The 13,315-nt window shown below is 58.0% G+C and overlaps 1 protein-coding gene across 3 annotated transcripts in view; it reads right to left on the minus strand.

Annotated features, from left to right (window-relative positions):
* Positions 1–13,315, minus strand: part of PEPD (peptidase D) — a 119,154-nt gene that overhangs the window by 88,703 nt on the left and 17,136 nt on the right. For all 3 annotated transcript variants that reach the window (XM_044760356.2, XM_070498803.1, XM_044760355.2), the window contains exons 4-6: positions 11,527–11,590; positions 5,131–5,178; positions 3,679–3,740 (exon numbers count right to left, since the gene is read on the minus strand). In XM_044760356.2, the coding sequence (XP_044616291.2) occupies positions 3,679–3,740; positions 5,131–5,178; positions 11,527–11,590 (174 nt within the window). The remainder of the gene's footprint in view (positions 1–3,678; positions 3,741–5,130; positions 5,179–11,526; positions 11,591–13,315) is intronic.

Below are 13,315 nucleotides of genomic sequence, written 5' to 3' on the forward strand. Positions count from 1 at the left end.
GGCCACTTGGCCCCCCACAGACCAGCTCTTTCCCTTCATGGTCAGTCTCTCTCTCTCAGGAAAATCTGTTCGACCTCCTCAGATGCTAACAAAGATTTACCGTGTCTGACTTCGGTCCCAGGCTGCAGGAACCAACCGCTCCAGGCAGCCGTGATGCCCACCGCCCGAAGGCAGACGCCTCGCGTCCTCTTTAGGGTGGAGCTAGCCTCATCGCAGCCTCGCCTAGCCCCAGCCCCAGCCCAGCCCCGGCCAAGCCTCCCCAGGACGTGGCAATGCACACCTGACCCTGTCCTCTGGCCAGAGCCCACGGGCAGGCCTGCTGCTTCCACACCTTCCCTGCGGGGTGCCCTGCTACAATCCCGCCAAACATGGAGCTGTGGTCACAGCCCAAACTCAACACGAGGCCCAACACCCTGTCCCCACTTGCGCCCTTCACCCCATCATCATCACACCCATGATTCCCCAGGGAGGGTGAGGCCACAACCCTTGGTGAGCCCAGGGGCCCCAGACCATGGGACATCCCAGTGCATGTCTACCACCCCCACCCGGCCTCTGCCTCCCTGTTCCCTCTGCTCCGGGTCCTTTACTGTCCCCACCATTGTGAGACCTGGCACACTCCCTGCCGTGGGCAGCAGGCGGCCTGGCTCTGCTCTGGGAAGGCTGAGGTCTCCCAGCACCAAACCCACAGCCCCACCAAGGCAACAGACCCGAGGCAGCCACCCCAAGGAACCACACCTGGAGAGGTCACAGGCCAGCTGCCCAGCTGGACAGGGCCTGGAGGCTCTGGCACAGGAGCACAGATGAGGCCACTGTTCTACCACAAGCTGCATCCCCGCCAGGCCAAGGATAAAGGCGGCCTGGGAGGGCCCATCGGGACAAACGCAGAGTCCAAACCTGAACTTCTGCCAACGTAGGTCAGTCATGGATCCAAGACGGGAGGGGTTTCAGAGAAGCTGAAAGTGTCAAAAACACAGATTCCAGGAGGAAGGCGCTTCATTAGGGCAGTGAGAAGCGACCAGTGATGGAAGCAGCTGAGCAGTGGAAAGGAGGATGACAGCAAGATTCATCTTACTTAGGAACCAGGCTCTTACTATCCCCAGCAAACAGCAGGAGACGCTCACAGCAGGCCTGTGAATGAGGTCGCTGAGCCACAACCGCCCTCCAGGACAAGGGCCTCCCCAGCCAGGCACAGAAGGCAGAAGGTGGCAGGGCGGAGGTGCTGGCAGCGGGGTGGGTGGCAGGCAGGGGGCTGAGCTGCACCCAGACCCCAGGAATACAGACATCACTTTCCAAAGGGCAGGGCAGGCAGGGGGCCTGAGGCCAGTGCCTACAGCTTGCAGGGTGGGGGCCCCCAAATGGAGCCACCCCTGAGGGCGGAGCCACCCCTGAGGGCGGAGCCACATGAAGGTGCCACAGGGGATGTCAGGCTCAAGGGAGGTCGGAGGGACGAGCCTCCGGGGGGACAGGAGGGAAGGCAGTACCACAGGCAGGCCCGGGGACCCCGAAGCAGAGACACAGGGGAAGGACACACCTGCAGCACTGCAGCCAAGTCAGCAAACCCAGCCGACACGGGGCTGGACACGAATCCCCCAGCTCCTGCCTGGAGGGCAGCTCTTGGGCCAGCCCAGCGGTGAGGGGCCTGGGGAGCACCCCACAGTCAGTCCCAGTCTTGACTGGACCATGGGCTGGAGGGGGACTAGCCTCGTGCCCGGGGAGAGTGTGCCAAGTTAAGCAGTCCCCGGCTCTCCTAGAAAGCCCCCCAAGGCTGGCCAGGTGGGGTGGGGGTTCAGCCAAGCACAGGATCCTCCGGGCTCCTGGCAGCGGCCCTGGGGACTCAAGAGGCCAGGGTCTGCTGAGTAGGGGGGAGGTCAGTTCACAGAAGGACTCCTCCCAGGGAGTAGGGTGAGGCCTCAGTTTCACCACCCACTGACAGCGATGACGTCCTGGGGCCCCCACCCCCACCTCTCTCCAGGAAACCTTAGGGAGAGGGCAGCAGAGCTCTGCTCTCAGGGGCCACATCCTGAGCTCCCATCCAGGAAGCACACCCACCATACCATGGCTGGACCTGTCCCCAGGGTGCTGAGGAGGTCTTCTCTAGAGCAGAGACTTTGGAGCGGACAAGCAAAGACCCCACAGCCGAGAAGCCCCACAGCTCACTGACATCCGGGAATCTTATCATCAGTGATCCTGGAGCCCACCTGGCCCACTGCACAGACGGGGAGACTGAGCCCTAGAGGGGCATCGGAACTTGACAGAGGTGTGCTTGTGCGCAACTGTTTACTGAGCACCAGCTCCACGCCAGGCTCCAGAGGAGCAGGTCTCGTTTCATCCTCAGACAAGCCCAAGCAGCTCTATGCTACAGGTGGGGAGCCGAGGCTCAGAGGGCCATTTCTGCCGAGGTCACAGAACCAGTCAGTGTGGCAGCTCCCTCCTCCCAGCTCAGGGCCCTCCTCATGGGAGGAGGGCCTGGCCATAGAACAGAGACAGTAGAGACACTCTGTGGTGATAGTGGAGGCAGGTGAGCAGGGCACCAGAGCGCTGGCACCCACACCTGGCAGTGCTGGGGAGCCCAGGGGAGGCCGGCCCAGGACGGGGAGCAGCGGGCTGGTTGTGCCCCGCCCCACCCCCGCAAAGGAAAGACAGCGGCTCCGTGGCCAGCATTTCAACAAGCGGGGCTGGGCTAATCACTGCCCGCGTGGGAGGCGTCGCCGCTCCGAGAAACTCCCAAGAGGATGGGGGGATTCATGCAAAGAAAAGCAGCACACCTGACACCCGCTCCCCCTACTCCACCACTCTTACCACTGGAGAACTGATACATATTTATGAGCGCATAATCCTCCCTAATCACCCCTACATCACGCATACCCACAAACTCCTGTGGCTTAGGCTCATACATAATTATAAGACGCTTCCTCTGCCACTGCCTCGGTCCAGCAAAGGACAACAGAGGTCATGGTGTGCAGAGGAACCATGGGGGGAGGGGCTGGGGGCTGCCCTGCTGGCAGACCAGAGGAGCAGATGGCCCCTGCAGCTTCCAGGCCACACAGACCCCCAGGGCCAGTCGCCAGGCAGCCTAGGGACACAGGCAATGGCTGGCAGGCAGCACTCTCCAGGGGTCAGGGTGTGAGGGGCCAAGGAGGGTGAGGGCCCGCTTTCCCTGGGCCCAACAGCTGCCCTCTGTCTGGAGAGGCCGAGAAGGGGGAACGGGGTTTGGGTCTTGGCCTGGAGCTAAACTGGGGAGTGAGGGCAGGTAAGGGAGCCCGTATCTGGGGCTGGGGCAGCAGGGCACACAGGAGAGCTGCTGCGAGTGGGCTGGGAGAGTTTGGGGCTAGGACTGATAAAAACAAAGAGCACCGAGCTCAGAGCAGGTCTCCAGAGGGAAGACAGTGGCCGCCTGTGCGTGCACAATGGCCAGGGCTCCCTGCACACTCGGAGAGGCCTGCACTTTCATTATAGAGCTCGACAGAGAAGTGGCACCTGTTCCTTAACGTAAAGGTTGAAGCGAATTTAGGCAATTTATTTTCCAAACATTTCCTTGAAATGCCCAATCTAACTCCTTTTCAGCGTCCTCCTGTTTGTGTATTTTGTGTTTAGTGTGCAGACTGGGCAAGGCCTGTTGGTGAAGATGTCAGCAGGTGGAGGATGGAGAAAGACAGTCCCCGGGGCCCCAGGACTCACTTGCTGATGCCCTCGAAGGAGGCCTCCCTGCAGATACTGCCACTGTCGGTGTTGACGCCGCGCTGGGGAGAGAGTGGGAGGTGAGGGCACAGATGAGTCACATGGGGCCACAAGGTGTCCCCATGGCCTGCATGGGAGGGCCTGCCTCCTCCAGCCAGGCTCAGGACCGGGGAAGAATCAGGAGCCCCCACCCCAGCCAGGCAAACCCATCCCTTCCTGCCTTTCAGGTAACTTGAAGCTGGGCCCCAGCACAAAAGCAGGCCCTCCTCTCCCGTCGCAGCTTGAAAAGCAGGGAGAGCAAGGCCTCCGGCCTCAGAGCACTCTGCCGACATCAGCTCAGGCTGCCCACACACAGGCAGCCCCACCCTGTGCTCTCCCTGGCTGGCCCATCTCTCACGCACACGTGCACACCTCCCCGCTGACGGTGTCCTGAAGAGCACCGTCAAACCCAGCCCTTCCAGGGCGCAGAAGGACCCGGCTCGGGCAGGAGGGGCCTTTCCTGGTGACACCAGGACCCTGTGTTACACTCTTCTCCTTTCCCTAGTTGTAAGGAGACTGCAAGTGGAACTCCGATAGGAATGGGGACAAAGCAAGGGATTCAGAGAAAAATGTGCCATCCCCAGAGAGGCAGGGCATTTTAAATTGGCCTTTCTTCCTCCGGAACGTAAGGTCGATGTCTAATTGTATCCCCCAAACAGAACACACGGGACCATCTGTGACCACAATCATCTAACATAACCTTCCTGTTCAGCCATCAAAACAGCAGAGAGGAAGAGAGAGGCCACATGAAGTGCCAAAAAAGAAAATAACCAAGAAAAACTATTTCTGTAAAAATCGATTAGCAAAGAAGAGAAGGGTGACTTTGGGAGGGAAGACGCTTGTAAATGCTTCACATTGGAAGCCCCCAAGGCCACTGAAGGTCAAGAAAGCAGGCTTCTTCTCCAAGCTTTTCACAGCCCGAGGGCCCACCAAGCGCTCCGCCCGCTCCAGGCTGCGGCAGGCCCTGGTCACTCAGTGCCCCGGGTTCAAAGTCCGACGCCACACAGCCCAGCAAGCTCCCGGGCAGAAGCCAAGGGTGTGCTTTTCAAATCCTATTAACAATGGAGGAGACACAGGGTAAAAGCAAACTGATAACTGACACTCTACATCCACAAATGCCATGAGCTCAGCCTGACATGAATACATCTCCCAGGTTTTAACCCTTGGGGTGGGTGTGGTGTCTTGTCCACTGTGGCACCAGGACAGGACACAGCTCATCCCAGAGAGACTGGAGAATCCAGGACATGGTCCTGGACACGTTCAGACTGAGAAGGTGTCACTGCTTATCACCAATGACCGCTCCTCTCGGTCTCTCAATCCTCCCTATGGGGCGACCTCTGCAGGGGCAGGCAGCTCCCTAAAAGCCCTCCCCACACCCAAACATGCCCAGGTCCCTGGACACCAGCCACTTACCAAGGTGAGGAGGACAGAGGGGCTCTGTGACGTCAGGACACTGGCGATCTGAAAGGTCGGAGAGAAAAATCCACTTTAGAGCAAGCATTAAGAAGCGATTTATCGAGCGGATCCTTAAAACAGGCAGGGCTGTTGTTGTCCCCATCCTGCATATGGGGAAACTGAGGCTTACAGAGGATAAGGGACTTCTGAAAGCCACACAACTGCCCAGGCTCAGAGAGGGATTCAAACCTGAACCTGGCACCCTCATGAACATGGCCCACCCATGTGGGCATGTTGCCCGGCCTCCAGGCCCCACAAGATCTTGGGATCCGAACAGCCAGACCCGCCCACCCTCCAAGGTCAGCCTGCCTTGTTGTCCCTGCCATGTTCCTACCGAAGACTCATTCCAGCAACCTCTCAGACACTGGCCTCACCAGCCTCCCGTCTCCAGAGCAGACACCTTCCTCCCCGCCTCCATTCATGTCCTAGACTATGTACAGTTGGCTGTCCCCAATCCCACCCTCAGGCCCCTACCCTACCTCCCCACTCTCCATCCCTCCACAGCGGCCCCCTCAGGCCCCACACCCCCGCATGCTGGCTGCTTCCTCCCCAACCCCTTCACTGAGCGTGCCCTTTGCTCAGGCTCTCACCTCTGCCTGGAACGCCTTCTCCTCATCTTAGTCACTTCAATTCGTACTCGGGATCGAAGCCCTGGCCACCAGGCAAGCTCATCCACTCTCTCCTCTATTGCCCTGCTGACAGCCATCACTCCCTTGGCAAAGTGTCACATGCAGGAGCCATGACATCTGCACCAACGGGAGCCAACCACCCTGGTGGCCACACTCCTTCCTCTCCGGGTCCCGACCCCTCCGACCGTCCTGCACCTTGGCTACCGCAGCCCCTACTGCATTTGAGCCCCCTGGGCCAGGGAACAGTCTCCTCTCTGCAGCCCGTGCCCGCCCCCACTCCACTCTAAACTCTTTAACACCCCGACACAGGCGAGAGGTGGGGGATCTGCAGCTGGCTGCGTTAACAGCTTCATCGAGCCATCACCGACATGCTCCATACCGCACAGACTTAACGTGCACATTTTGCTAAGTTTTCACATACATGTACATACATGCTTTTTAATACCGAGACTCTCAGAAAAACCTGAAAGATATGGAAAACTGTAAAAAGAGAAAATATACCTACGATCCCAACCTGAGGCTTTATCTCTGCAGACAAAAACAGAGATCTGGAACGACATCTGCATCATGTGAGGTTATACACTCCACCTACTTCCTGCCATTAAATATCCTTCAAACATGCCATTTTTACCAGTCACTACCACCAGGATGGTAAATGCCCAATGAACCTTTGACGATGGCCTGTGCCAGTCACTTCAGATGTCATCCCATTTAACTACCCATGAAGTCAGGGCTACAAAGGTCCAGATTTCAGCAGTGAGAAAGCTTCTGGGTTACGCAATTTGCCCAAGTTCACGGCTGAACAGGAGCAAGGCCCAGAGTGGAACCCATGGCTGTCTCTTTTCAACGATATACAGATACAGCATAACTGATTTATTCATTCCTCTACTGGACACAAATTCTCTCTAGTGACTTAACTATTACAAATAATGCCATGACGAATGAGCTTATGCAAGTCTTCATTTCCTTATGATAAATTCCTTACGATAAAAATTTATTTTCTTTAAAAAAAGAAAAAACTCTGAAACTGCTAGGTGAAAAACCATATCCTCTGTCACGGTTTTTGATGCTCCTGCCAGACATCCCTCCAGGTGTCCTAGCCACCTCCCACCAGCCGTGCCTGAGGCTCCATCTCCCGGACCCGCCGCACTCACTCCGTAACTGCTTTGAGAACCACTGAATTCCTGGGTCTCTGTGTTGCTCGGCTGAGTCCTGGCCACTCCCCCAGGCCCTGGAGTGGGAGGCTCATTAAAAGGAAAGAGACACATGTGCTGGGCCCAGGGAGGTTGTTCCGTGGACGTGAAGGGTCTACATTCATCAGCACAGAACGATCCATCAATTCCGGCGGCCACGAAGAGAGCGCACACACACTCGGGGACTGTATGTGCTATTGTCCTTGGGAGAGGAGAGGATAACAAATGTGCGGGCTGATGGTTTTCTCTCTGCAACGGCTTAGGACGTGCTGGTTAGGAATAATGCAGGAGGAGGCAGCCCTGACAGTGCTGCTGGACAGGCAGACAGGTCGAGGCCTGACCCAGAGGCAGCCGGGTACCTGCTAGTCCTGGCAGGGCAACATCTTTTATTGATCAGTCGCTTGAGTGGGCCTGGTTACCTCTGCGGCTGCAGACCCTCCCCAGCCTGGCAGCTCCAGCCGCCCTTCCCCACGGAGACCCGTTAGAACCACATTCTCATCAGCAAACCCTGGTTCTTGCCTCAGAAGTAGAGGGGACATGGTATGGCTGTGTGTGCCCAGCTCAAAATGCAGCCCTGGTGCACAGGACAGCACAGCTCTGTCAACATAGGGCCTTACTTCTACAAAGCGTGGTCACCAGGGACCCATCAGCTCTCACAAACCAGCACCATTAGAAGCCCCTGCCTTGCTTAACGCCACGGCAGCATCGATTTCCTGGGAAGCCTGGCCTCTCTGGCAGGTGGAGGTGGATGGCACACACAGAATTTATCAGTGCCCCAGAGACAAAGGTCCTTCCCTGGGGACACCTCAGGCACCCTCATGCCCAGTGCCATGACCAGCCTGCAGACCACTCTTCATGGGTGATGATCCAGAGAAAGAGGCTGGGCAACCCTTGACCAGTGCTGTCAGGAGAGCATGCACTACTGCAAGAGCTGGGCTTCACCCTGCAAGCCCCAAAGCTTTTCAAAATGGACTTTTTTTCCTGCATCCTGAAACAAGGGTGTATGCTGGTGGCCAGCAATGTGTTTCAAAATCTGACCTTGTTTCTGAAACTTAAACATCAGGAAAGATCACAAACAATATGGATTTGCAGCTACTCCTGAATAATCAGAGTATCGAGCAACCCTGGGCCAGCAGTCCCACGTAGCGGCTGTCCCTTCAGAGGTTCCGTCACAGACTCCACCACTCCCCGATGCCTCTCCACGCCGAGGCTGGGAGGTGGCGGCATCCATCCCTGTGCCACAACGATTTCTCTTACATCCATGCTGCCTGCATCTGAGCCAGCGACCCCGGCACCTCCAGCATCTGCCCGGTGCCATGAAGGAGAGGAAGTGCATGGAACGTTCTTCACCGGCCAGCTCCCACCTGTAACGAAGACCAGCCTGTGCACTGCGCCTTATTGGCAATGCCTGGAAGCAGCTCTCAAGCTCCTCCCAAGCGCCCCCTTCCCAGGGTAGCCAGCCCCCAGTCTACCTTCTGAGTAGTTAACTCAGGATCACCCACGAGGAGGAGGAAACTAGAGAGCCAGGTTTGCTACATCAGACAGTGGCATCTTACAGGTGATATCTAGTGACCAGCCGTGGCCTGGGTGGGGCCTTCCTGCCTCCTTTCAGAGGAGACACTATCAGCTGCTTCCCATCTGTGATTTGTCATGATGGGCAAGGCTGCTCGAAGTTCGAGGGGGCCGAGCACCGCAGAACTGGCCTGGGAGCCCTTCCCGTCACCTTCCAAGAGGGAGTAGGCCCCAGGCATCTCCAACGCCTCCCAGCCCAGGTGTTGTGGTCCAGCAGTCTGTATTTTGGTCAGGCTCCTTCTCCAGCTACAGAAAATCCAAGGCACTTGAGAGCTGGGTCACTCCACAGGGGTGTCCCACAGCACCAGCTCGTATCTGACAGCGCAAGTGCAGAGTGGGAGGGCAGGCCCTCTGGGGCCCAAAGGTTTTGGGGTCGCAGCCCAACTCTGCTACTCCCGGCTGTGGGGCCGTGGATGAGGCCCTTCACCTCTCTGAGCCTCGGCCCTCCTCTGTGACGGGGCGAGAGCTGAGGCCCACCACGGGACAGGGCGGGAGGGATGAGGGGGTCCCTGTGAGCTGTCGATGTCTCTGGAACCCGCAGGTGCCGTCCCAGAGGAAAGAACCTATCACACCATCAACAGGAGCCCCCATTTCCAATAAGAACCATGACAAGACTGATTAATGACGATGATGGGGCACAGCAGAAAGCTCCTGAACCCGAAAGAGAGTCTGTCCTCTGAACTCACTGAAGCCTTCGTTTAAGATCCTGCTTCATAAACACAGACTGAGAAGGAGCTGGTCTGTGGGGTTGTCATTTGACACCATCATTACGGGCTTTCTGTTCTGACACTCAAGACCTCCTCTGTTTCACCGCATGTGGAGGCCAGCTCTCTTTCTCCCTAGAAATCACAGTATAAATAGAGCTGAGTTTCCCCCAGTCACCAAAGCAAAACTGTCAGACTGCAGCTGGGGAGGCTGCAGCACAGAGGTGCTCTGACTCAGTGGGCCAAGTCCTGGTGAGGCGAGCACGTGCCCCAAGGCCCAGCCCAGGCTGCCCCCGCCAGGTTTCACCAAGGAGACCTGGAAGGTCAAGGTCTCAAAGGGTAATAATGTTAGTGCAGTTGATGGAGGCAGGAAGGATACAGCTGCCAGAGGAGACGGTCAGGAACCAAAGGAGAGCTACGGATGAGCAGGTCCCTCCCTCACTGGGACTCAAAAATACAAGGCACGTGGCAAATGACCTCATTGGGGCATGCAAATAAACGATCAGACTATTTGAGATCCTATATCCAAACAGATCAATACAGCAGGTCACATGTGTATTAACAGACTGTTTAGATGCTACGAGTCACCCCCAAAACTTGGTTTTGAAATCACATGACACAAAATAAAGATCCATCCAAAGCCCCCCTCTCTCCACAATCCAACCAGGTGGGAGGGGCTGCAGAAGCAGGCACCGTGGCCCTGTGGATGTGAGCTACTCTCCTCCACCGCCGCCCTCCCGACTGGGCACCACCACACTGTGACAACCATTCACCCATGCGGTCACCTTCTGCACCAGACTATCCCCCTGGCTCTCAACCAGCTCTGCTGCCCACACATCCCTGGGACCACACATCCCTGGCAGGCAGGCAGCATGAGAGTAACGTCTGAGAAAAACACCCAGGCCTTAGTGACAAATACAAGACGGCAAACGGCAGAGTACAGACAGGGTACAGCCAGTGTCCACCATGTCCACAACCGGTCCCAAGAGCCAGGGAAGTGGTGTCAGTGGGGACCGGAGTTGGGGGGCAGGTGGTGGGGTGGCATAAGGCCTTGGCAGACAGGTAGGACACAGGCAGTCAGAGAAGCGGGCATGGCATTCCAGGTCAGCAGAAGTGGAGCAGCGCTGCCTGTACACAGGGTGGTGCTGATGCTCGCCTGCCTGGGGCCGGGCTCATGTGTTTATCAAGGTGAGCTGTCTGTCCCCCAGAAAACCAGGGGGGCCCCCGACTCCAGGCCGAGACATGCTGGCTCCTCACAGCGATGTGGCTCTGGCCAGGATCCAGGGAAGCTGCCCCTCACCCAGTACTGTCGTCCCCAATGCAGCCTGTGTCCTGCCAGGGGAAGGCAGCTGCTGGCCTCCAGCTGGCTGGCTCCTCTGGCCGCTTCCACACTGCACCCTCAGCTCTTAGGGTGCATCCACAGGCAACCCCTGTCTGGGAAAATGTGGCACAGGAGGACCTCATCCAGCTGATCCTGCAAGGCCGGGGCTGAACCTCGAGCAGCAGGCACCAACCTCTTGGTGTTTATGTTCCACCCAGCACTGACCTGCACAGAGCACAGGGATTGTAACAACACCCAGGGACAGAGCAGAGAGGCCGCCTGCGTGCCTGGCAGTGGCTGCAGTGTTGGGGGGCCTTGATGCCCAGGGAGACCACAGGGGTACACAGCTGTGCTCTCAGCTCTCCACAGTGGCAGGCCCTTTCGACTCCTGGATGCGGGACGGATTCAAAGCCCCAGGAGGACAGTCACACACCTACCCAGGCCACATGACCCCACTGGGCAACCACGCTAGGAAGTGGACTAAAGCCAGGGGACCTCCACCCACCCCACTCCAAGGGCCTCTCGTAGTCTGGGGCTTTTGTGACAGTGGCATCTGCAGCTGACAAGGGCCTGTTGGGAGGGCCTCCTGACACATGAAGGCCCAGGCAGAGCCTGGGGGGGGCACTTCAATCAGACCCTTCCAGAGACGCCCTCACCTGTGCAGCTCAGTGGCCACAACCCAGGCACCAGACACTTCCAGCCACTGAATCAGGGGCACTGGCCAGGCAGAGGAGGGGCTTCCCCGGGGAGGTCCAAGGTAAATGTTTCCTGCCTGCTCACTCCCAACAAGGGCACTGCTGGGGGTGCTGGTGGCCAGGCGGTGGCGTCCTATGACGTCCAGCCAAGCTGTGGCAGTGGGAGAAGAGGGAATCCAGAGCAGAGAGGTGACCCGAAGCCCTGAGCTGCTCAGAGAGGAGGAGTCGGCCGCTGCTGACCTCGTCTGTGTACTGGACGTCATCCACGGCATACTTCTCCTTGAAGTGCTCCTTGGAGTGGATCCTCAAAGGAAAGCACAAGGAATGCCAGGGTCAGGATTTGGCCACTGCTTGGCACAGGCTGCCTTTCCACCCATAACCCCAGGCCATGAAGCCCTGGGCCCATCCCTGCCCAGGCTGGCACCTCGCACCAAGCGGGCCTGCCCAACACAAACTCAGGGGCAAAGGGCACTGGGCCACGGAGAGGGGACCAAACCACACCTGCCTCTCTAGACCTCCCCCAGCTGATCCCGCTCCTCCTCCGAGTTCAAGTTCGCGCCCCTGGCCACCTGCGGCAAGCAGCTGCAGACAAACTTTCTGCCTCCACTGCCAGGGCGAGCCCAGTGGAAAACTAGCCAGCACGCCCCAACCTTCGGGGCACGAAGCAAGCTGCCTCCCAGGCCCCCTCGGAGCCTCTTCAGAGGAAAGTTTAAAAATTAGCATTTTAAAGAAGTCAATGTCAGTATTACTCACCGCGATGAGAAACACTCGAGCTTACACATCATCCCTGAAAAATGAGCCGGTGAGAAGACAGACACAGGGCGGAGGAGGCTGGGCAGCTCTTGCCCAGCTCACAAAGGGCTGCCCTGGACAGGGGTCCGGCCAGTCCAGCAAGCACCACCCCCCCACCCTCAGCCTCTTGGTCAGCAGAGGAGTCAATGCCACTGCTGGTGACGGAGCTCTCAGAGAAGGAGCACTAGCAGCATGGGGGGAGAGTGTTATGAGCCAAGTCTCATGACGCACACACACGCGTCCGCGCCGTCCCACGCCTGGGCATCAGCACGGGGGTTACCCCCATCCTGCCTGTGATCGCACGGTATTCTAGTCACCAAGTGTTAGATCCGAAAGAGGCCTCAGGGGAAAACAGCAGATGGTTTCCAGATTGTGCTTCCTGGCTTCTCAAGGGTGAGCAGATGACAGAGGGTGGGGTGCCAAGGACAGTGTGACTGGGGAGGCCCAGAGGGGACAGGGGAAGGAGAGTACTTAGGGACTCAGAGATGACCCCCTGGAAGAGTGAGCCCCACGTGCCTTTGAGACACCAAGGAGCAGCACTGCTGCCCAGGACACAGAATCCCAGGCCCCTCTCTGAGTCCTGCACCACCTTCCCTCTCCACCCAACCCAAACAAGCATCCCAGACAGACTGTGGCCGGGAAGCACAGGGCACAGACTGGAGGGATGGGTGGGCCTCGGGGATCAGCAGCAGGGAATGCACAGCCACACGTGGCAAGCCGGCCGAGGAGACGACAGTCTCACTGCACCGGGCTGTTCTGGGCCCTGGAACCCTCTGCTTTATCTCCCTTTCTGTTCCTCTGAAGTGGGCACTGAGTGTCAAGGCCCTGCTATTAATTAAATTTGCACAATCCAGTAGCATTACTTTCCACATCTGAGACTGAACTCAGAAGTTAAATGGCCAAAGTCTGGCACCTCTATTAGCACCGCCTGGAGCAGCCACGGGGAAGGAACTGACAAGAAGCACCTCCCCTGGATGCTGGAGGCCCCAGGCCCGGGGCTCCCCGCAGAGAGCTCGCTGACCCTGGGCTACCAGGCGGTGACCCTGTCAGCACTGAGTTGACCCCGTAGCCATGCACAAAAGCACATGCCAGAAAGGTAAGTGGCAGGGCCAGCAGCGTCATCACCATGTCCACGTTCCCTGGCTCCAGTTCCAAGACAGACTCCTGCATCCTTGGCAAGTCCCCAACCCACCTCTGGTCCCCAGTCACTTTATCGCCTCCAGCTGTGAGAGGCATC

Source organism: Equus asinus, chromosome 26, assembly GCF_041296235.1.
Source record: "Equus asinus isolate D_3611 breed Donkey chromosome 26, EquAss-T2T_v2, whole genome shotgun sequence".
Classification (NCBI taxonomy): domain Eukaryota; kingdom Metazoa; phylum Chordata; class Mammalia; order Perissodactyla; family Equidae; genus Equus; species Equus asinus.